The sequence below is a fragment of the Rutilus rutilus genome, assembly GCF_951802725.1.
Source record: "Rutilus rutilus genome assembly, chromosome: 17".
NCBI classification, from domain to species: domain Eukaryota; kingdom Metazoa; phylum Chordata; class Actinopteri; order Cypriniformes; family Leuciscidae; genus Rutilus; species Rutilus rutilus.
The window spans coordinates 15,842,554-15,867,339 of NC_140230.1; the positions used below are offsets into that span (position 1 = coordinate 15,842,554).

Sequence of the window (24,786 nt, forward strand, 5' to 3'; positions counted from 1 at the left end):
AATCTTTTGGATCAATATAAAAGTCTTAACTGTAACTTGATTTATTTAATGCACTCCTTCTGACTAAAAGTAATAATTTCTTTTAAAAAACGATAGTGCAGGATATGTAAACAAGGAACAAGCAAACAAAAATATACAAATTTTCAACTCACTCTGAATTAGCTGTTCACAAACTTGTCGCGCTATGGCGCGGACTGCGGCCTGAGACTGTATGTCACCCTTCAGAAAGAAACAACATGGAATTAACACATGGGCGTCCAGTGTCACAGAATTTCTGTCATTTAGGTTAAATGTTATAATCATTTTAACCCATTGGCAAGAGTACGAACATTACATACTAGGAAAGCTACAACAAAGAACATATACAAAGAGTCTGATTTGCCTGATTTTACAGTTTTCTTTATGCTGGCCGCAAAAAAGAGAGCTGCAAAAACTCAGACAATCAATAAAAAGGCTGTTTGCTCTCAAAGTCTGGACAGTTTCCTGAGGATGAGCTTTAGGGTGGTGAATTTTGATTGGATTCAGAGTGTGTCTGTGATTCAGAACGACACCAAAATAATGTGTTTCTTCATCTTCAATAGGTCATTCAGATTAGTGGCAGATGAATACAAGTGTATACTTTTTTCATTGGCCAATTTCTAAGCCAGATCAATGAATGTTTTAATGAAAATTATTTCGTAAGCCATGTTTATGTTAAAAACAACAACAAAATCCAGAAATAAGAAATTATCATTTGGCATAATTTATATACGAATATGGATAAAAAAATTAAAAAGTATTACTCCTATTGCTCTCTCTTATAATTATGATTTAGTTTCTAAAAAAAAAACTAAACAGGCAGACAAAACATGGTTTATATCAGCCTCAGCATGATATTAACCTAATGTAAATTGCAAAACAAATGCAAAAGCTAGAGAAAATCAACAGTTCCTTTCTGATTTGCCTGATTTTTTTTCTGCTACACAAATTGTGAGAGTCAGATTTGTATCAGTCTGCCAGAAAAAAAGGGAAAATGAAAGCAGAGGAAGAACTAGTAGTCGCAAACTTAGAATTGTATATTAGTACATACATATTTGATATTAAAGAGTATTATTTTAAACAGATTACTGATGCAATTATTAGAATGGGCAACCATGTTGTTGCATGCCAAACTACAGGAAATAATGATAATAATGTTTTTTTTTTAAATAAACCTATTTTGACCATACTCTTCTGTGTGCTAATGAATTGTCCAACCCACTAGCATCAGCGTTAACACCTAAAAAACAAGCATTCAGTCTGGATTAAGACCACAAACTGCTGTGGCAAAAAACCCAACAACACACAAATTCGCTTTAGCTGCTTTACAGGGAGGCTAAAAGCCTGTACAACGTGGGTGTTTAATTCAACCAATTTAACACTCTTCACACACCCTTTGTGTGGTGGACGGTGCCACAGCAGTGAAGAAATCAGAATAAAAACACAAATACATTGTTGTGTGAAAGCTCTGGCCCTAGTCTTACTGTGAAGCTTGATAGACAACTTAAGCTGCACCAGTATTACACTTAATGCTCCCGCAGCGGCTAAATGAAAAACCCCATGCATATAGAGAGAGTGTGAATAAAAGAAGCTATAATTCAACGCTGCTGCTGTGATTTTTATCAAGAGGCCTGTCAGCAAGCTGCTTAATCCTGCCTCTGATAAAACACCATTATGAGTGTCACGTTCCACCACCACAATCTAAACTCCATGACAGTTTAGATGCAGACAGTTTAGGAGACTCACTCTCTCTCCTCGCTCGCCTTTGGTGCCGGGAGTTCCCTGCAAAAAGAGAAGACGAGAGTGAAGACAAACATTTCTGAATTCTTGGCGAGTCACCGATCGGAGAAGAAAACGACAGAAGAAACACAAAGACATTAATGACTGTTTGGAGAGGGAGATTTGAATGTGAGAGCGGACCAAATTGATCACGGAGCCAAAGGCATAAAATGGATGCATCGCTGACCTAATGTGTTGGAAAACAGACCAGGATTCGTGGCCAGAGCGCCGTGGCTGCTAAACAATTCTGATATCATAACATCTGGGTAAAAATGAGATGGAACCCTCACTGGAGGCTCTGGGGTGCATAGACACTTGTGCCAGAATGTGTGAGAATATGATCATAGTTTATTTAAAGTACTTCATGTAATTTCACACATCAGAGCAAGATGTTATGGCGCTATATCTCTATTGTAGTAGAATAAACAAAGCCCTGCTCTACTATAAACTGGGTTACAATCATAAACCTGTCATCTTCATGACGATCTCTCTTCCAGGGCATATAAAGGGAAAGATGTACAGGTTTCAAATCAGTGTTGAGAGGCCATGCTGCATTCGACCTCTGCAGATGTTCTTCAAGACTGCCGAGAAGCATATGGTTCTACTTTACAAATCTATGAGAACAAATGCAAGGTAATAGAGTTCCGACATTAATACAGGTGTCACTCCCTCATGTGCTTCTAACATACAAATGAGAAAAAGACATTTCAGTCAGAGGCTCTGTGTAAACAACACCTGAGGTTTTTTAGGTCTCTCTCTCTCTCTCTCTCTCTCTCTCAGACTGTATATGGTGTACATTCTTCAATAAGCCCTTCACAGCCCAAACTCTACCAGTCTGTAGGATATACAGTATCTCATGTGGAGCTGTGCGCTCCATAATTCATAAATGACTTAAATCATAATAAATACTGTAGACTTATGGTCTTTTTAAAAGGAAAATTCCCCCTACTGAAATGATCAGGCTAGTCCATGCTGGTTAGTGCAGGTTTTGGTGTTACACTGACTCAAGGGTGTCCAATCTTACCCCTGGAGGGCCACTATCCTGCTAAATTTAGCTAATCAATATTTTATACGATTACTAAAAACATAGGGCAGGTTGAAGCTAAACCCATTGGTCCTACATGAGTGGAATTTGACACCCCTACTCAAGATGGAGGACCATCATAATCATTCTGTTCACCAAGAAATCTTGTTTGGAAAACCAGCATGTCTTTCTGGCACATATGGTTCACCAAGGCAGAGCTCAACAGTAAGGATTTTTCTGCTGGTCCTGCTGGTTTCCTGGTTTCCTCTGAAACCCTCCACCTCCCCCAACTCCACCTGTCTAAATCTGCTATGGGATATTTGTATGTCTATTCATGCAGCAGCAGTATACATGCTCACAGCAGCGTGTTTATGTATCTAATAGCAGTAGCAAACCCATACTTCCATTCTAGTCCGCCAAGACCAAATACATAATACCATCAATGTGCTAAAACTATTCTGATTTGTCATAATCGAAATCGAGATTTATTTTTTTACTTTTTATATATAAAAAGAAAACACGAACAAGCTGGAAAATATACAGCTATAAAATAATGGAATACGATAAAAAAACATTACTGACATTCTGACTTGCAGCACAGAAAACTAAAAATTTGGGATGTGCAAAATCAACAAATGTAAGACCAAATGTAAGGAGGCAACACAGACATGGTGAAAGTTCTGTCAAGTGGCCTGAACCATCTTGCGCTGGCCCCGGACCAGCTGGCCATCCTTATTGTTGAGCCCTGCCAAAGAAGGCTTTCTGGTTACGCCTAATGAGAACACCAGCAAGCCAAGACCAAAACATGCTGGTCACCAATCATGCTGGTCTTTTTTAGCAAGTATATTCAATATCAGTTGCGTGGGATACCAAATGACCAGTTTGCTTGACTTCATGTTGACATATATTGTTTGTTTTTTTAATTCTGGTCTCCCTTTCTTTTCATCTTTGGTCTGGTGGTCTGGTACCTCAGTGAGAATAATGTTGGAATCTGACTCTCAAGATAATGACTCAGTGGCAGGACAGTCTGCCAGAATTCAATGTTCCTTCTACTAAACTCCACAAAACCACATTTATAGAACTGAGCTGAACTGAAGACATGACCAGCAGTCTACAGCATTCTGAGTTCAGTATGTTCAACATGACTTTAATGCAATACTCACAGGTTGCCCCTGATCACCAATTTGCCCTGGTGGTCCACTTGATCCTGGAACCCCAGGAGCACCAGGGCTACCCTAAAATGAGATATTGAGAGGACAAAAAGTTAATGAGAAAGACTTAAAGAGTCTAGTGCAGGTGTGCAAAAGTCAGTTCCTGGTGGGCCACATTCCTGTAGAGTTTAGTTCCAACCCCAATACATATACCTGTAGTTTTCAAATAAGCCAATCATGTTACATACCATTGGGCCTGGAGGGCCCTGTCGTCCCTGGGGTCCATCTTTACCCAGTAGACCCTAAAAAGAAAGAATTTCTGATAATCACTATGTTATGTTTAAAATACAAATATGTAGAAAATCAATATAAATACAGCACAGCATCTTCTTTTAGCACAGATTATTAACAGTAAAACCTGGAGGTCCCAATTCTTCTTAAGGAAATCTAAAGGAAAGATTTACTAAAGGAAAGAACGTAACTTTTTTTTTTTTTTTTTTTGCTTTTAAAAACACGAGATGTAGTGCAGTGGAGTGGAATGAAAAACTGCACATGATCTTAGGACACATTTTAAAAAATTTAACAACTTTGATATGCCTTTAAAAAAAACGTGGCTCACTGGTCAAAAACAATGCTTCATCGCATCCTGATACAGAAAAACAATTTAAAAGCAGCAAAACAACAACAACAACAACAACAACAAAAAACGCTAAACCATTATAGCCTGCTGTTGAACAGTAACTGGTAGGTCTGCAGGTCTACCTTCTATACTTTATAACATATTTGCCCAGTTTACCGTTTACAATGGAACAAAGTTTTAATTAAGGTGGCTAAATGTAAACAAATAGCTTATTTTGTTGTTTTGTTTCTTTCAAGCTTTTGATTCACAAGCAAATGACTCTTAAACTCACAAGTTGAATCAGTTTGAATCAGCCAAAACTCACTGAATCCATCAGTGACTCACTAAATGAACAGCATGTGTTCAACTCTGGCTGACCTATACATTCACAGAATGAACCCTTTTTTGGAACAGTTCAATAGCAAGCGATTCCAATGCAAAAGACCAGATCCACAAACGCTAAAAGCAAAGTAATAGAACAGGTGGAAATGAAGGAGTAGAACAAACTCCTCTTGAAGATCCATTGCACTACTGTTTTAATGTAGAATGCTGGGATGCACCTAAAGTATCTCAGTAGGGGATAGAGACTCCACAACAACAACTTAATGTCAGATCTGTCAGCACAAATTATATAATACGGTTATGGCTGCTCTTTTTAAAGCCAGTGATCCAACTGAGTCTAAGAGTTCTTCCACTCAACATGCTTCATTGCCCTAAATATCAGGCTCTTTTGGGAAACAGTCCAGTGGAGGGAAGGGAAAACAATGTAACATTTAAAATGCCTCAAGTGTAGCATACTTTTGGAGAACCACACTATGTGTAAAGCCTCAGAACAGTTCTGGTGCACGCAACACAGTGCCGTCGCTAGCGGGCGAAAGGTGGTGATGATTCTACCCCAGCTATGGCCCTGAAGCAATATTTGCAGTCTATCTATCTATCTATCTATCTATCTATCTATCTATCTATCTATCTATCTATCTATCTATCTATCTATCTATCTATCTATCTATCTATCTATCTATCTATCTATCTATCTATCTATCTATCAATATGTCTGTCTGTCTGTCTGTCTTTTCTTATTTCTTATTGCCATCAATGTTCAAAACAGCTGCTTAATTTTTTTCGTCAAAAAAAATTCGTCAGGATTCTTTGATGAATATATTTCAAAAGAACAGAGTTTGGATATGTGTGTGTTTGTGTGTGTGTACTACTGACCCCAAATGTTTGAACGATTCTGTATTCAATATTTTAATTTAGATAAGAAATCTAATTAAAAAATAATCAAGGCATGTTTTCAACAGTTTTTCGCCAAATGAACACAATAAAAAATTTAATCATTTGCATCTATATTCTCCAATATAGACTTTAATTAGATTCTCAGAAACTAATCAAACTTATCAACTCAAACTCTTTTTTCTGCATATATATCAGAGATGTAATTGAAACATTTGAGTGATAGTCACAATGTTGCTTCATTTTATATTGCCAGCAAAATCATTACAAATGTATTGTGGATATTCAATATATTGCCTAGCCCTAGCCAGAACACACACACACACAACCTGATTTCAAACTAGAAAGTTCATCTTTTTGTACCATGCATTGTACAGTTGTTCTAGTGTCTCCATGAAGTCCATTTGTCGGTGAAAATCCCAGAAGTATCGAATAATTTATTCAGTACTTTAGTGTGTGCCACTTCCAGATACGTTCTAACTAATAACTCATTAGTTAACCTTGGAACAATAATAATATTCTTTACAAATGTTCTTTTTAGAGATTATCATAAGTTCAAAGCCAAACATCTGCTTTCTTTGTTAAACTGTCATAGTGAGTTACTGTGAATGAAACCACAGCAGATGTATCCCTCAAACTGCTTTAAATCAGCTCAGTAAGCAGCAGTGTGGTCTGAACACCTCCATTTGAGCTGCTTGTTTTTATTTTCCAATGCAAACTGACAGATTTATTCAAACATTTTCACTCCTGCTGCTCATTACAAAACAGAGATGACGAACTTGCGCTGTCTCACCAAGACATTAACATTTAATTACACTACACAGCTTTGGGAATGGTAATCGAATATCCACCTCATGCATATTTTTCATTACAGTTCACAGAATGAGTCTAGTGTTCCTTTTGTCAAGTCTCCAGTGGCGTTTAATCTGTATAGACTACTATTCATTTCTTCTAGAAATGGCCATATTAAAGTTAACACCACTTTATCTGTGACGACACATGCGGCTCAAAACACCCAGACTAAGAGGATGCAATCATAATTTTCACGTGTTACCCGTGAGCTCATACCAAAATCACCTCAAGAATCTGAGAATCACAGGTGTGATTCCGTAATGTCAAATAAGGCTCTGTTCACAAGTTGCTTCATTTGGTTTGGAGGCGAGGTACAAAATCAATAATGAAAACAAACACGTTCAGCGTTTATTATGACAGTCTAGCGGGACAGATCTGATTAGTTCAGGTTGTGGTGTTATTGACTCGTCCTTTAAATTGAATCTCTTTCAGCGTAATCAGATCTGATCAGACACATAAGCTTCATTACACGGCAGGACTGAAAAGTGTGTTTACTTAATATCACTTGGTCCATCAAAGTTAACATTTGTATTTACTTGTGCATTAAAGAGTTAATCATGCATTATTTGTTAAAACCAAATAGTGCTCTAAAAATGAATGCATTAACACGAATTTAATTTAAATTCCGTAGTTATTTCAGTGGAACAATTGAAGTTTGAAGTACCACTTACATACGCAACTCGGCTCACTGGAAAAACGTGCTTGTGTGCATTTCTTAAAATATTTCATTGCGTCTTGTGATTGTGAGGAACAGACCCAAATTCAAGCCTTTATTCAGTGATCTTCAACTCTATTCTCAGCAGCCGACGGTAAAAGTCAAATTTCGCATTCATAAATGTAAAAATTGCCGCTTCAAGAAGCTTTATGACACTTTTTACGGCAGTGGTATCACAGATTGCTCATTGGCTCTCGCTTGCTTCGTCACAGATTGTGACATGCCGTGTTTTGGGTGATGTGCGTCTGAATGAGAAATGCGTCGGGATAAGATTTTCAGCTATTAATAGCTTAAATTCTGCTCTGTAACTCATACAAAGCTATTATATACCGGCTGTTAGAGAGGATGTGACTGCAACACATCATCATTTGGACATTTTTGCAAAAACAAAAACATATGTTCTGTACCTGTAAATGCTACATATTAATGAACTACGTATTAGCAACGAGACCAGGCTGGAATATCGCACAAAATCATTTGTAATTGTACAAAAAAGAAATGTCAACATCATACAGTATAGTTTGAAACAAGTTACAAAAGTTGCTTACTCTTTGTCCTGGAGGTCCATCTCGGCCTGGTCCTCCACTGGCACCTGGTACACCCTTAAAGTAAACAAACAAGACATCTTAATCAATGACGGAAATAGATGTTCACAAAATGTTTGGCATTTGCTGAGTAATAAATGTTCGGCCCTGTTGTTTCACGTGGCCGTCACCATACGCAGAATGTCTTCCATTCTCACCGGCTACAGTATTGACATTATCTAAGTGCTCAATCTCAGAGTTGAGGAGGTAATCGAAAGTGAGGACAGTCTGTGTGGTCTGAGTCATTGTGATTTGAAGAGCTGCTCTGCTATGATATCTTAGATAAAAATAACATAAACTGTCCTTGAAGATCTGAGTTGGAAACCAAAAGACTCTTGTGGAACACAATAGAAGATATTTTGAAAAAATGTTTGTCTAAAATCAATGAGGTCCAGCGTTGTTTTGGACCCCATTGACGTTAATTGTACAGACAAAAACATGAAAGAATAAAACATGAGGAAAGATTCTTCAAAATACCTTCTTTTGTGGTCCACAGATGAAATAAAGTCATACAGGTTTGGAATGACATGAGGGTGAACTATCATTTAAATCACTAAATCCACAAAAAAACAAATCCACATTATGACACAGTTTGAAATGTCTACCTCAGACGTCACCGCTTCCATCTCACACAGATAAGCATTTTCAATCTATCAGTTGAGCGTTTCTCTGCTTCACTCTGCTTCACTTTTTTAACAATCCCACAATACCCAGCCGCTCAGCTCATATGGAGTATGAACTGAAAAAGCCTGTTCGTCTCACAGCCTTCCTCTTCATAATGATACAATATTTCATCGCTTCAGCATTACACATTCAAGACATTCAACTCAACACCCACCCCATATATCAGCACCACACTCTCACTGTCGCAAAGGCTAAAATGGGCTTCGGTTTATCACGAGTGGACTCGTAATTCCGAAACTGTGTGTGAGGGCATTCCTAACAGTATTTTATACTGGGCTCTCAGTGCCAGCGGCAGAGACAGACGGAGGAGAAGATGCGGCGCATGATATGGAGGACTGGAAACCAGCAGCCAATAAATATAATTCACAGGCTGACAGGATAGATTAGCCCTGAGTGAGAACTCAGCGTCTCTTCTGCAGTACGGCAAAGACCACTTCCTCCTCACTGCCAACATAACTCTGAAAGAACTCGATACCTGGTGCTAATGGAAGCGAGGGTGTGGATGGCCCCTCTGCTTAAAGGAGGATATCCATCTCAAGCCAAGAGTGTATTTGTACTTTGACCATTGGAAAGGCCAAGATGTTCTTTTCATCACCCTATAGACTAGAGAACTCCAGGGGATTTTTCTTGAGTGGTTGTCATTGGCTTCACATCAAACAGTCATTCCTCAACAAATGGAACTGTCACTGTGAATGTTTTAGAAGCCTTTTGGTGACACTTTCAGCAGAAAACTAAACACAGCCACTTGTCGCAGGAGATGGAGAATTTTAACAAGCTTCTGAAAGAGGCTTTGGAAGCATAAAAGTCTAAAACATCTGCTTGAGGCAAAGATATGAATTCCATCCTGCCTGTCTTTTGAGTTTAGGCATTTTAGACTCTCCCTAAAATTAGATTGTCAATTGACAGTTGTCAAACACGTATGATTAGGCAGTAGCGCGTGGTGGATTGGAATGAGTAGGTAGAGTCGTTTGTCTGGGTTTGGGTTGGGGATATGCACGAGTACTCAAGTTATTTTTTAATTAAAAAAATTTCATTATCTCAATGATGGACATGCCTGTTTTTGAAAACTATCACTCTTAATGAAAAATTCAACCCTTCAACCCTGTACAAAGTACACTACCTTTCAAAAGTTGGTCGGTAGGATTTTATAATGTTTTTAAAAGAAGTTTCTTATATTCACCAAGGCTGCATTTCTGAATTTATTTGATAAAAAAATACTGTGAAATATTACACAATAATACCGTTAAATATTTTCAGCATCATTATTACAGTCTTCAGTGTCAAATAATCCTTCAGAAATCATTCTAATTATGCTGATTTGATGCTCAAGAAATTTTCAATCAGTTGTGTTGCAAAATATTTTTGTGGAAACTGATAATTATTATTTTTTTTTTTTGATAAATAGCTCATAAAAAGCTCAGCAAAAGAACCAATTGTTTGAAACAGAAATCTGTTGTAACATTAAAAATGTCTTTACTGTCACATTTGATCAAATTCATGCATGCCAAACTTTTGAACAGTAGTGTAAATTATAAATGAAAACAGCTTTACATTTTGGGACAATCAACAAGAAACCAATACTATAATAATAATATTGAAAATTATTTATAAAATCAAATATAAAAAACAAACAAAATTCATGAAGTTGCAGGGAATCTGGGGATACACCTTTAAAATTAACCAAGCTGAATTGTTGATTAACTCTATCCTGACGGAAATTATCGTAATTTATGAGTCAACGCTTCCCTGCCATTGACGGAAATTTACGGCTTTCTGTGTTTTCACTGTTATACAGTAGGTGGCGCTATGACACATCTTCTGAAAGAATACTGAATCAAAAGATCAAAAGACATGTGAAGAAGAAGCAGACACAAGCGAAAGCATATGTTAGCAGATGCATATGAAAAATAATGCGATCATCAACATTAAACAGCGTTATCGAATGAAATGTCGACCCAGGAAATAGTATAGGACTGTGCGATCTAAGGGGGTGTTGATGGACTCCATCTGCTTCATCTATGTTTTGATCATGTTTCTGAATCTGATCTGGATGTAGCCTTTTCTCAGCTTTTTGCTCAAAATGTTGCTTTTTTAATTAAATTCTTGCTAACGAGTTAAAACTTGGTTAGTGCTACACAATCCGCTACACAGTTACAGCCAAATTGTCAGTTGAAACCTGATCAAATAATATTTGTTTTATATTCTGAAGATGAGAAATTCCCAAAGTCATTTCTAATAAATCATATATTTCCTCCTGCCGGCTTCAAATGTTTGTAATTATTTCACAGAAGCGTATCTCAGTTCCAACACTTCTCCCTAGCAGACTTCCTGCACTAACAAGCAAGTTTCCATGCTGAGTTCAGGAGAGCTGAGTAATTCATAAAGACACTAGCTGATTCTATTAGGCGGCCAACGGAAGGACATTATCTATATTTGTATGTTCTCTTTTCTGTGAGCCAATTTTCTTAAATTCAAGATAAGCTGCACATTCAGACACACACATGCACGACGTATCAGTCATGAGCTACACATAAGCAGACACTCATGGCACAGTGATAATTATAACTCTCTAACAGAGGGGATGGGGTTAGCTAACGAGAGACTGTGTGGGTGTTATAAAGCTGTCGTGAGTGCTGATGAGACATCCGGGCGATATATTTTTTCCGTACCTGAGGACCTGGCAGACCTATTTCACCCTTTTCTCCTTTCTCTCCTGGAGCCCCCTGAAGAGAAAGGAATTGAAAAAGAAAAAAGGCTAAATTAAAATAAAGATGAAACAAACTGTGTAACAATCCAAGAAGTCAGAAGAAATGAAGGAGCATGGAAACTTACCGGTGCCCCCTGAATGGACAGTCCGTTTGGCCCCTGAGGACCCGGTGGCCCCTGCAGTCCTGAAGGTCCGATCTCACCAGGTGGCCCTTGAGGCCCCTTGAACATAAAGTTTGGACGTTATCTTAATAAACATAACTTCATTATAAAATCATCATGGTTTCATTGCCGGGTTTATTTTCCTCAATATAATTACGTAATGTTTCAGGCCTACCACCAGCCGGGCTGCTGAAACAAAGTGTGAATGCCCTGCAGTCTTCTTCTCCATCAGGAATGCAATAATCAAGGAAGCAAAAGACACTTGTCACAGTCTAGCTTGTGACAAACTTCTTAACGATGGCCATTTAGACCAAGTTTACATAAATATAATGATCCCTGCCCCAGCACGGACTAGAGCATAAAGCATTCTGTGCACGGACACACACATCTGGAGGGGCATTACTGTAAAGGAAACTACAGCTGGACGAAGAGATACAAATAAACAAAGCAAGCTCTTAGAAAAATCGGAGCGAGTGAGATTTACTCACTTGCACCATCCAAAAACAACATGGAGGCACATGCATTGTGTGTATTTCCACATTTTGAGATGTTGTCTATTTGGCAAATCATGACAGCTCTGGGTGGCCCTGCATATGGGATACTGTGGAAGCGTACTGTATGTGTACTTTACCGTCAAGCCTGGCTCCCCCCGATCTCCTCTTGAACCTCTGATACCAGGACCGCCCTGGGAGTCAGACACACACAATTAGATAAACACAAATTGAAAGAGTCTGAATAAACAAATACATTTTCTTACTGACCAGAGCTGGGGTACATGTTAAGACAGCAATTTTAAACACTTTTTCTAGCATAGTGAGCTGCCTTGATGCATACATAGGCAGTGTGCTAACTATTATGGATCCTCATATGGGACTGATTCGGAACGCTACATCACCACAAATGAGACTCAACCACTGATCTATATAATGACTATCATTCTATATAGATCAGTGGACTCAACTAGCAACTGATTTCAACAGAGTTTGAAGTTAGCATGTTGCTATGGTAACAGCACAATACTCTAATACAGTGGTTCTCAACCAAGGGATCGGTTGAGTCCAAGTCCACTAGGGGGGCTCAGCAAAGTTTCAATTTATTTGCAAATGTTTTATACAATGAAAGTCAGATGTGGCTAAAACAGCATTGGACCCCATTGCCTTTCATTGTATGGAGGAGAATAAGGAAAAAGGAAAGTACAGTATATTACAAGTTTTAAATGACATGAGGGTAATGAGTAAATGACAACATAATTGCAATTTATGGGTGAACTACCTGTTTAAGATGCCTATCTTTTGGAACTGCCTTCACGCCTATGATTTTTTTAAATGTCCCCTATGTTGGTGTCACATTTGGTGTTCAGGTGTTCCTTGTTTAGTGATTAGTTCATGTGTACATAGCCCTCATGTTCTCATTGTTCTCGTCTCGTATTGTTCATGTAATCCGCTGTTTGGTGAGTTTGTTAAGTCAAGTCCAGGTTTGTGTTCATGTTTTTTCAAGTCAAGTCAAGCCAATTTTGTTTATTTTGTATCTGTTCACATTTTCAACAAACTGCACATGGGTTCAGTTCAACTCGCCTTCAGTGGACTATGTTACAGTAGGCAGTTCCCAGCAAGCAATAGCCGTCATTTCACCGTCTAGGTTAACTATAAACCTGATAATAGTCCAGCTATGATGAGTAACCCACTTCTAGCCAAAATAACCTTGAATTTGGTTACATGTCGTTTTTCCCAAAATAACCTGCAATGATATTTGTATGATATTCCATTAAGTAAGCAAAGTAAACAGTGATTACAAGGTGTTTGATTTCATTTATTCCCTCATTTCACTTCTTTGTTATCTAATTGATGACTAGTCTATTCTTGGGCTATGGTTTAGACGTTTTTGCATTGTTTTACCCTAGACATATGGGCTGTGTTTGGATGGCTATTATACGTCTTTTAAACGCAAACTTGCTTGCTGGGATAAGGTTTTGGTCCACAGCTACTGTCTATTTATTAAACCAAACAAATTGCTTCATCAAAATGGTTTAAACTAAATGTTTTAAAAATTGAATAGTTCAAAATATCAGTGAAATGGAATCTGCCTGTAGTTCAGTATCCTTGACCTGGTCCAAACAATATCCCACCTGCTTATGACCCTCATAAACTCTTGACCTCACTGCTGCAGGCAACCACGAGTAATTTAACCCTGTTTGCACGTCTTCCTTTTCCTGTGTTTACTTTAATTGCATCCCCAATGGCAGCGGCTGCAATAAGGTAGTTCTTATCACGGATTTGATTCATGAGCTTGCTCAAAACACACTTAACAAAACCTGCAGGTGACGATGTAAGCCGAGAATACAGCATCAATATTAATTTGAGAGATACATGTGATTTAACAGGACATGTAATCATAGGAAAGGCTTCAGAACACACGACATTAATATTAATATCAAGATGCAGGAATAATATATACAAAACTGAAATGCAATCGTTTTCCTTGCAACCACCTCTTGATCATGGAAATGGGCTTGTATGGATGAAGGAATCTATAAACGCAGACAGGACAGGAGTGGACTAATCGGTTTTGATAAATCGATCTCTTTGTAATGACTTTCTCAAAAGAACTGCTGTTTATAAACCATGGCCTTTTCGAGGTCTCAGAAATACATTTTCCCTCAGGGTGCATACGATGCTGCCTTCCAAATGAGCTCATTTATTTGTTCCCGCCATATTGAGTTCAACCTGAAGCACGGGTTGAATTGAGCAATCTAATGCTGGGTCTTTTTCTCAATATCTTACACAGTCTTTCCATTTAATTTGAAATCTCTAATCGCTCTATGCGCCATCTTAACACGTTCTGTGTTTTTCCCTAAAGAGGTGTGGTGTGCTTAAGGCTTAAGGCTAAAAGCATAAAAGTTTTTGGTTCGATCCCCACAAGGAACAAGCCATGAACCATTACCGTTGTGGGAAGACACTAAACACTGAAATGTTTCTGGAGACTGATCACTGTCATGTAAAAGCCGTTATATAAAACAAAAGCTATAGCAAGTTTGTGAGCTAAAATAGGTCAGCTAGCTTTTATGCTAAAGTATAGCAAGTCTGTCAGCTAGCTTTTATGCTAGAGTAGTAGAGTGAGTTTGTCAGGTAAAGTATGTCAGCTAGCTTTTATGTTGGAGTGTGAGAGCAAGTTTGTCAACTAGAGTAGCCCTGTCAGCTAGCTTTTATGCTAAAAAAGAAGAGCTAGATTTTAGAGAAACTTTGGGATATACATTTGTAAGTCGTTTTTAGCACAACTATCTCAGATTTTGATATATTTTCACATGTAACACTAATAGAAAATAGATTGTGTCAATCACTTACAATTTATATTCATAAATGTATTGATTCTAGTTCTGTAATATGTAACCCTGGATCACAAAACCAGTCACACGGGTATATTTGTGGCAATAGCCAACAATACATTGTATGGGTCAAAATTATCGATTTTTCTTTTATGCCAAAAATCATTAGGATATTAAGTAAAGATCATGTTCCATGAAGATATTTTGTCAATTTCCTACCGTAAATATATAAAACATTTATTTTTGTGAGTGAATGCAGCACAATCGTGAACATAAATGTACAAATTTAAAAGCGATTTTCTCAGTGTTTCGATTTTTCTGCACCCTCAGATTCCAGATGTTCAAATAGTTGTATCTCGGCCAAATATTGTCCTAACAAACCATACATCAATGGAAAGCTTATTTATTCAGCTTTCAGGTGATGTATAAATCTCAATTTAAAAAAATTTTTACCCATGTGACTGGTTTTGTGGTCCAGGGTCACGTATAACATTCATTAACATGTCATGTCATAAACAAATCATATTTTTTTTAAACCACACAAGAAATGTTTCTTTTTTGTCTTTTTGGACAAAAAACTAACAAAAAACTGTCACCTCAGGTGCCCTGGCACCCCTGTACCTCATTTCTAATTGGTTAAACTGATTATGTTACAACTCTCCCCGGTACCCACTCTGTGATCTAGTTTAGTACCACTGTTCTAAGGTTGGGTGTAATGGTTTTACCGGTGGTCCAGAGGGTCCAGGTGGTCCTTTGCTGTCCTGAGCACAGGTGCAGGCATGGGGCATGGCAGGACAGTCCTCTTCTACTCTCTGAGGGAAGAACAAACAAAACATGTCGTACAACATTTCAAACACCAGCTTATTTCCTCTCTTGGAATCCAACAGAACTTTATTTATCCAAGTCAACCATGGGTGTCTGTGCAATTCCCTCAAGTCATTAATTCGCAAGCGCACAAACACAGCAAGTGATCTAAAGATATTGTTCTTCCTATCGAAGAAGGACCAAGTTTATTCGTCTGCTACAAGATTACATAATTGAATTATTTGTAAAGTGGTCATGGATCTTTAAAGTTAGGGACGATTGCCAGAATGGCTGATTTGAGATTACTTAGAGAACATTCTGTCAGAATTATAGAAGGAGACAAAAAGAGACAGGAAAAGAACAGAAAAGTGATATCACTGAGGTATCAAATGTATGACGATACTGATGTCTTTAATACTGGCATACATAAAACCATTAATAATGGTAATTGTATTCTTTTAAAAAAGAAATAATTAGTCATTTGAAGACTAATTTGATTATTAAAAGATTTACTTTAAAGATTTGATCTTCAATGTTATTTAAATAACATAATGAGTCTTTACTCATTTCCAAGTCAAAACTGAAATAAACAACAACATAGTCGGAACTTAAGAACAGTCAGAACTTGTATATATTTTACAATATATATGCAAATATTGTATATATATTGTATATAATTGTATATATTGTATATATATATATATATAACTTTTCGTTGCAGATTTTGGAAGTTGAAGCAGGTGTTTTTCACTTAAAAGGATAGTTTACCGAAAAATGAAAATTCTGTTCTGTCATCATTTACTCACCCTCATGTTGATCCAAACCTGTATGAGTTTCTTTCTTCCTGTTAAACACATGAGAAGATATTTTAAAGAATTTTGGTAACCAGACAGTTGACGGTAGCCATTGACTTCCATAGTAGGAAAAAAAAAAATACTATGGTGTCCCGTCAACTGTCAGTTTACCAAAATTCTTTAAAATATCTTCTCATGTGTTCAACAGAAGAAAGAGACTCACACAGGTTTAAAAAATCATGAGGGTGAGCAAATGATGTCATTTTTGGGTGAACTATCCCTTTAATAAAATAATGGTTAAATGGTCAAATTTACAGTAATCCCGTAATTCTGAAAATATTGTCACCGTATTTTTTACAGTGAATTTCTGGCAACCACAACTTTTTTTATGTAATTTAACAGATAAGTTTTTAACAGTACGATTTTGAGGCAAAGAGGATAAATTCCTGAAGAAATAGTTGGCCTAGCGGTTCTAATCCACGCTTATTTAAGTCTTCATTTAAATAAGCCAAAATTGTAGTGTCAGAGCATGTTTATCAACAGCAGTAACACTAATTAATGCATTAATAATCAATTCTAAGTGAACCTCTTTTAACCTCTTTCTATTATGTACTTCTGTATATTTAAAATTTCACATGCTCAAGATGTTTGGGGTTAAATATCTGATATTCCTTGGGCTTCACCGCTGACAGAACTGCAGTATTAATGTAAGCTAATTAGAATGTGGCTTGTACAGTTTGCTGATCATATAAAACGGATATATTGAATAATATACCATTTGTTCGCACTTACCAAGCCTGGGAGCTCACAGCACTTATCCCGACTGGCCCATGATATACTGCAGACTATGTCAAACATCTGGAGCTGAAACTGTGGACAAGATCATACAAACACACACAAACAGAGCATACGGTTATTGAACTGTAATCTCTTACTTAGCAATGAATGCAATATAAATCTTATCAACACAACCATTGTATGAAGTCTAAACAAATTATGGGGCTCACTGTTGCAAATGAATGCAATCTAAATATGCAGAAACTTCATCCGTTTACATACAGCCGTGCTTGAGATGCGTCTGGTTATTTGTTTGGGCTGAATGACTGATTCTAATAGTTTTTAAACTTTTACTCCACACAAACTCACATTACAACAGCATAATTACAAAGACCATTAGTCTCATCAGTTGTGCTGGCACCCTCGGAGGAGAATAAAATCAGACGCACTCCTACACAATTACACATAATGATCCACACATCCTTATGGAAAAGCATAAAGTCTGTATTTACTATCTTGAACTGAGTGCCCATGCTTTGAATTCCACATCCTAATAATTATACGGGTGAATCTGAGAGGACGTTTGTGCCTTACAGCCTCAAAGTTTCAACCATCTCTAATAATTATTAGACCCCAAACAAAGATTCCTCAGAAACATTCCCTCACTTGTATACAAAGTTCTTTGTGTCTGTATGAGACAAAAGCTTGTCCTGTTATGGGCTTAAATGGGTGATTCTTTTAGGCTTGGGAAAGACTTGTCCTTTTGGATTGAGGATGAATGTGTTTGCTCTTACCGGCGCAGAGTTCTCTCTCCTTCCACGTGAGCGGACCATGCGTCCCAGAACCTCCACTCCATCAATGGTGATGTTACCTGCGGCATTGATGGATTTCTCTCCGACCGTTTTGCAGTCGATCACCACTTTAGCGGCGGTTTTGCTGATGGCCACATGAAGCTAGGCGAGATAAAAAGGAATTTGCAAAGATTAATGACTATTAGGGATGTATTGATACAGAACGTTTAGCTGAAACTGATATATAATTATTTAGGCAAAATGGTGCATATAGTAACAGCATAAGGCATTGATGTTGATGATTAAAGAGGGTTTATTTTGGCTTGTAACATCACAGTAAAATACATACATTGCTAATCACTATTTATCATTTATCTTGAAACACCATGTTAACATCAAAAAGCTGATCATTAGCAATGCTCTTTAGGAAGAAGAGGGACTTTTAATAATATTTCCAAAATGTCTTCCTTCTTTTCACGATGCATGTCTTTTTGCTGAGAAATCTTTGCTGATTTTGATAAAGTACAGCAAGAATAACTGTAATATTAATAATGATATTTAAAAAGAATTATTTAGATAATTAATTAGCAATGACTATTTAATATTTCACACATTTGAGGCATTTATTTTGATATTTATTTGAGGTATATTGAGTTTGATTAACATTTTAATATATTTTACCACATATTTTTACTACCACAAAGCTAAATTAAAAGGTTCGGTTATGATTTTTATTTTTGAATTAACAGAAATTATAAAAAAATTAGAAATGCAATGCAAAATACAAAAACAAGTGGTGATCAATAAATAACTATAAAACCCTGATGTGACACATACAAACACGAGCAATAAATCACCTGTTACGTAGACGATAGTAAAATAGTTCAATTTCAAGGATTTTTCGAACTATTATTTCATATTTCAGGCTTGACAGGGTTAAAACTATTCCAATTTCACTCTGGGACTTTCTAGTAAATCTTGCAGAAACATTTAAGTTTACTAATGCGCACAATGGAAACCGAATTAACCTTGTCATCTCTCCTGTTTTACAATGTGTGCAATTGTTAATTCCACACTACACTGCAGTCAGATAACTGTAGAGAACTGTATTTGCGTCCAAAACGACCATAAAAACTAAAACAGAACAAGTTAAAATAGAGTTAGCAAAAGTTCATATTTGTATGTCAGAGTAGATTTCAGCATGAGACAGCACACACCGCCTGTTAATGGATTTGGGGTCTAAAACTCAATTTTCTCCAGTTCACTGGATGCAATTGTAAATGCGAGTGCGCTGTCAGACAGGTCGGGCTGATAGCAGACACCAAGCTCATTATTGTGAAGTCTCACATTAACGTCAATTATAAAGCATGAAGGGAGGCTGTTTAATACTTAGAAATAAAACTTCTCTATCAGGGTGGAAAAAAACAGGCTGAGACAGATGAAATTTTGTTAAGTCTATGAGTCTGTTTTGGCAAATATGGATTTTCATACTGAATATCACCTTCCATTTTCTGAGTGGCAGGTGTTTCTGCAATGAAAGCCAATTAGATTCTGCAGCTGCAGCGGTGACATGCCGTTTAGACAGGGACGGGTCCATGTGCACCATGTGTTTAACCCGAGAGTGGTGCTGAGAGTGTTTATGAGCGTTTATGAATGTGTCTGAGCTGGTCTGGCGGTGGTAATGATGATCTGCTAAGCAGGAGTGGCAAAAGGGAATGAGAGGTCCGCATCGCTCCTTTCTCAGCTCAGCCGCTGCCGGTCACATCTGCCTCCTGATCAATTTCAGGATAATTCTGTTTTCAACATGATGAACTGGCCCATTTCAGGCTTCATGACTATCGAAGACAACTGCTCCTGTCCCCCTTTTAAACAAGGAGTGATTGGTTCTTAGGCCTTAGCTGAAATTGGTCTTTGGTCTCGCCATACAATCACAAAACAATTAACAATACACAATATACATCAATATTAAAATATTCACATTTCCTTCCTCTTATTCAAAAGACTTATTGCATTTGGTACAAAAGTTTGTTTATATATTGCTTTGGCCGCTTTTGGTGTTCTGTAGCGACGACGTGATGGCAATAATTCAAAAACATGATTCAAGGGGTGTGTTGTGTCTCTTGCTATAGTCAAAGCTTTTCTCTGAACTGCAATTTGATATAACCGTGCGACTGATTTTTGCTTAGATCCTATAATTTTTCCTGCTACTCTTGTAATTCTGTCTAATTTTACTTTATTCACAGATGTAACTCGTCCAAACCACACAGTTATGTTATACCCTAAAACACTCTCAATTAAACTTATATAAACTCTTTGCAGAACAACCTGACTTACAGAAAATTCTCTCAATTTCCTTAGCAAGAATAGCCTTTGATTTGCTTTCTTACAAATAAGATTCACATTATCAGAAAAATTCAATTTACAGTCAATCATGGTTCCCAAATACTTAAAAGTCTTCACAATTTCAACTGTTTGATCACATAACATTATTTCTGTTACAGGCTCTGAATAATTTAAAATCAACTCTTTTCGTTTTACTTACATTTATCAATAAAGAACTTGCTTCACACCATTTTTCGTACTCAAAATGTACACAGTCTTTCCATAAAAGTGCCACAAGTGCCATATCATCTGCATATTTGTATCATTTATAATTCTCATGCTGCACATGAGCTTATACCACTTGTATAAACAGAAAACAACAGAGGTGACAGGACACATCCTTGGGGTGCTCCCGTGTTTAAAAACATAATATCTGATTTAAACCCCCGAACACAAACTCGCTGTGGTCTATTTGTTAAAAAATTATTTATCCAATGTACTATTCCTCCATTTACACCTAGAACAAGGAGACGTTCCAAGAGTAAATGTATCTGCATAGTATTAAAGGCAGAGGTACAATCAATAAAAAGAACACGCACATAAGCCTTCGCTTGTTGTAAATGGCTAGCAATTGTATCAACCATAGTGAGCGTTGCATCCTCTGTCCCTCTTTGCGATTTGTATGCAAATTGCAGTACATCTAGTTGCTCTGATATGTATGGTTTCAGGTGATAACTAACATGCATTTAGCAAGTATTGATATAAGAGCCACAGGACGAAAGTCCTCTAGATTTTTTGCTCTCACTTTTTATACAAGCATACTTACTGAGAAGATTACACAAGATATTACAATTAGACAAGATATTAAGACATTGGCAAATAGTTATGTTCTTGTTTTAAGCAAAAGGCATTCATTGAGGTTTATGTTTATGCTAATATAAAACAATATGCACATTTAACTTGTGTTGTGTTAACTTGAACAACAGAAGACAAAAACTGCTTAAGAAAACCTTTTCCCCCCAATGTGTGTTGGTCTTTTTTTGTCTTTCCTCAACTTTTCTTTTCTTTACAGATTTATATTATTGGCAGATCAGTGGAGTCTCTGTTTTTATGTCCTGGGACAGACCCAGGCAAGCATTAGAGACAAAACCTCTTTAAGGAAAGTCAGTTCACTCAATGGCCATATTCAAAACACCCCTGGGCTGCTATTTCAAGTCCTGCAAATACAGTCCTACTGTGTATGCTTGAAGGGGGAAAAGATATAAATTAAATATATTAAACTTCTGTCAAAATTAAGTTTAAATAACATAACAACCACAATCAAAACAATTAAAAACTGACAAGAATGGTATTAAAAATCGCCCTGCTTAAGGTCAAACTATACAAAAAAGGCCAATGCTCTTTGAATTATAATTCAGGAAATCTATTCCTCCATTATACGAAAATAAGGAAAGGATTATACCAAAGCTTCTGAGAGGCATATTTGAAAGTGTGTACGACTGGATAGCAATGCCAAGAAGCATAAAAAAAACTAAAAAAACAAAAACAAAAATGCTTATTCACAGTTATGTCATATTTACAGTCTGATGTTCTTTTCTAATTCACACTGCCCAAACAAATGGCAAAGAACAGTGGTTGTTGGGTTTTGTTGGATCAGTGTTCATTAACCAGGTTGGTGATTGGGACAGTGTGAAAACAACTGTTGTGTTCTAGATCTCTAAATACTCTGCACCTCTCTAAATCCAAACACTTTAGAATGCGTGAAGTGTCACCATTTATTAGCATGTGTCCGGTCTGTGGAAATAAGCCTTTATAGCCAGACTACTGTTATTCTGTACCCAGCTTTGCATGGCTACTAAACTGGTACTGAACTACTAAACAAGCAAAACCTCCCAATCGGCACATAGCACCAATTTGGACAATAATGTCATGTAGTGGTGCACGATATATGGTCATTTTTTTACAAATCGGTATCGTTCCGATGTCAAAATAGGGCCGATGTGAACAGGCCGATAATCATTCCTGTGTATTTGACGTGTGAAGTTGAAGATGAAGTTGACGATGCTGACTCGCGATCTTCACAGTAGGCTAGTGAACGCGCCTGAGAGAAATGCACATTTCATAGGGATGACATAAGCAGAGAACAGTCTGTTTTCTTTCGTTTTGAACTGTTCTGTTTAAAAGTACACATTTCAAGCTTTCTATATATGTCTCAGGTCTGTGAGGCAAGTAGGCTACCTTACGCTGAGTTTCGGTTCATTTATGAGACGAGCTCCAGGTTCACGCGCCAGCGCCTCCGTTCGTGATTAAATATTTTCTACTATATTTACTTCTTATTTATTAAATCCAGGCAATTGGTTGACGAAACATTGATTAAAATTAAGATACAATTAATACAAAACGAAATAAAATTTAAAGACAGGCTTTGTGCTTTCTGTTTGAGGTCTCTGTGAAAGTTTTAAAGCAGTCTTTTAGTGCCGCTTTCAGAGCGCTCACGTCTGTAATGGAGAACTGTCCCGTCCGTAACATTGTTTTTTTTGTGTGAAATAAATTTCGAAATAAATGCGACTTATATATGTTTTTTTCCTCTTCATGACGCATTTTTTGACTGATCGGTTTTTGACTCGTAGATATTCAAATACATTGCTTGATATTTGATACCCTTTCGAATTCGATTTTTCTCAAAAGTGACAGCTCTAGTATCAGGCAGAATGTAGTTATATGGTCGTAATAGGAATTGCAAAGAACAGCAGTCGTCTTGCCAAACAGTCCAGTTTGGCTCAATCCATATATTTGGCGACATAGTAGAAATTAAGCTAACGTCCTTCGGGCTATGCACATACACTTCCAGGCCGGGTCAGTAGCCTATACAGTATCGATCGGCTGCAGCTTCCTTTTACTCTAAAGTCTTGATGTATTATCACCCTAGTAAAAAAAAACAGCCAATGTTGAGGTGGAAAAATATCTTCCTTGAGTGATAAGAAGAGTTTCGTTTCACCATTGAATGGATGAAAAGCACGCTAACAATTAAAATATCCACTGTAGCTGCAGCCCAACTTTATTCTAGTCTAAAAAGGTACAACGTACACGTAGCAAGTGTTCAGCGTGTGTTGACGTGAACCATGGACATAATTGAAAGTTTATGCACTGGGATTTTGTTGGGATTCACTTAATATATCAGAGATTGCTGAGGGGTGTTTATAAATATCTGGGAAATTTCTGGATGTTTCTTAATGACAGAGGTTAGGTACAGAGCAGCCTACACAATCGTTGAACTAGGCTGGAGGCGTAAATTCAACAGCACAGTTTTTCAGCACTTGTCAATCTCAATTTTTTTTTTATTGCCAACATTGAAGACACCTGATGTTAACAAGCAGAATCACTGAAGGAGAAAACCGTAATTTTAAGTCACCGTTATGGTGATCAGTGTTTGTTTTAGTTGGGCTCTTGACCCTTAAATTATTTACTTTAGATTTTGTTTGGCTGCTGTACCTGAGTTATAACAGCCAGATGAACAACGAGAAAAGGTGATCTGATGGTGTTGGTTATGTTTTAACATAATCATTATTTCACAATCATTTGACCTGAATCACTGAACTCATATAGAGCCCAAATTCTGAGTTAGGTTTACTTTATTAATTATAGCAGCACTGTCCTTGTACAGCATAATATTTTTAGCCTTTTCAATCCATATGATCAAATCAATTAAAAAAAAAAACGTAAAAAAAAAGTTGTTATGTAGGCACACACAGACATCAAGAATTCGCGTATGAATCTCAGCAATGGTGACAAACAGATCACCTCTGATCATAAGCTCATTATTTATTCATGCAGCGATGTATGATGGGAGCCATGAATGAGTTTTGATTGGTGGCACCCAGAATGCACTGCAACATGCTTTATAATTGTCACCATTGTTGAGATTCACAGGCTGGTTATTGATGTCTGTGTGTCTAAAAACTAAATAAAATAAATATATATATATATATAATCTTTTTTTGTATATGAGACATGTTTAAAAAATCTTTGGATTACATTGTAAAAGTTCAAAATATTATGCTGTGCAAGAACAGTGCTGCTATAATTAAAAACCTAAATTGGTAAATTAGGTCCCCAAGTAAATTGGGCTCTATATGAGTTCAGAGATTCAGGTCAAATGATTGTGAAATAATGATTAAGTTAAAACATAACCAACACCATCAGATCACCTTTTTCTCGTTGTTCATCTGGCTGTTATAACTCAGGTACAGCAGCCAAACAAAATCTAAAGTCAATGATTTAAGGTCAAGAGCCCAACTAAAACAAACACTGATCACCATAATGGTGACTTAAAATTATGGTTTTCTCCTTCAGTGATTCTGCTTGTTAACATCAGGTGTCTTCAATGTTGGCAATAAAAAAAAAATTGTTTCAAAAAAATTTGTTGTAAATTCTACTAATTTTAAATGG

General features: G+C 37.0%; 1 protein-coding gene across 3 annotated transcripts in view; it reads right to left on the bottom strand.

The window, feature by feature from the left end:
* col14a1a (collagen, type XIV, alpha 1a) overlaps positions 1–24,786 on the bottom strand; it is a 125,854-nt gene that overhangs the window by 7,977 nt on the left and 93,091 nt on the right. For all 3 annotated transcript variants that reach the window (XM_084384879.1, XM_084384880.1, XM_084384878.1), the window contains 11 exons: positions 18,019–18,177; positions 17,240–17,317; positions 15,575–15,661; positions 12,159–12,212; positions 11,492–11,587; positions 11,329–11,382; positions 7,940–7,993; positions 4,221–4,274; positions 3,985–4,056; positions 1,765–1,800; positions 153–219 (listed from right to left, as the gene is read on the bottom strand). In XM_084384879.1, the coding sequence (XP_084241005.1) occupies positions 153–219; positions 1,765–1,800; positions 3,985–4,056; positions 4,221–4,274; positions 7,940–7,993; positions 11,329–11,382; positions 11,492–11,587; positions 12,159–12,212; positions 15,575–15,661; positions 17,240–17,317; positions 18,019–18,177 (811 nt within the window). The remainder of the gene's footprint in view (positions 1–152; positions 220–1,764; positions 1,801–3,984; positions 4,057–4,220; positions 4,275–7,939; positions 7,994–11,328; positions 11,383–11,491; positions 11,588–12,158; positions 12,213–15,574; positions 15,662–17,239; positions 17,318–18,018; positions 18,178–24,786) is intronic.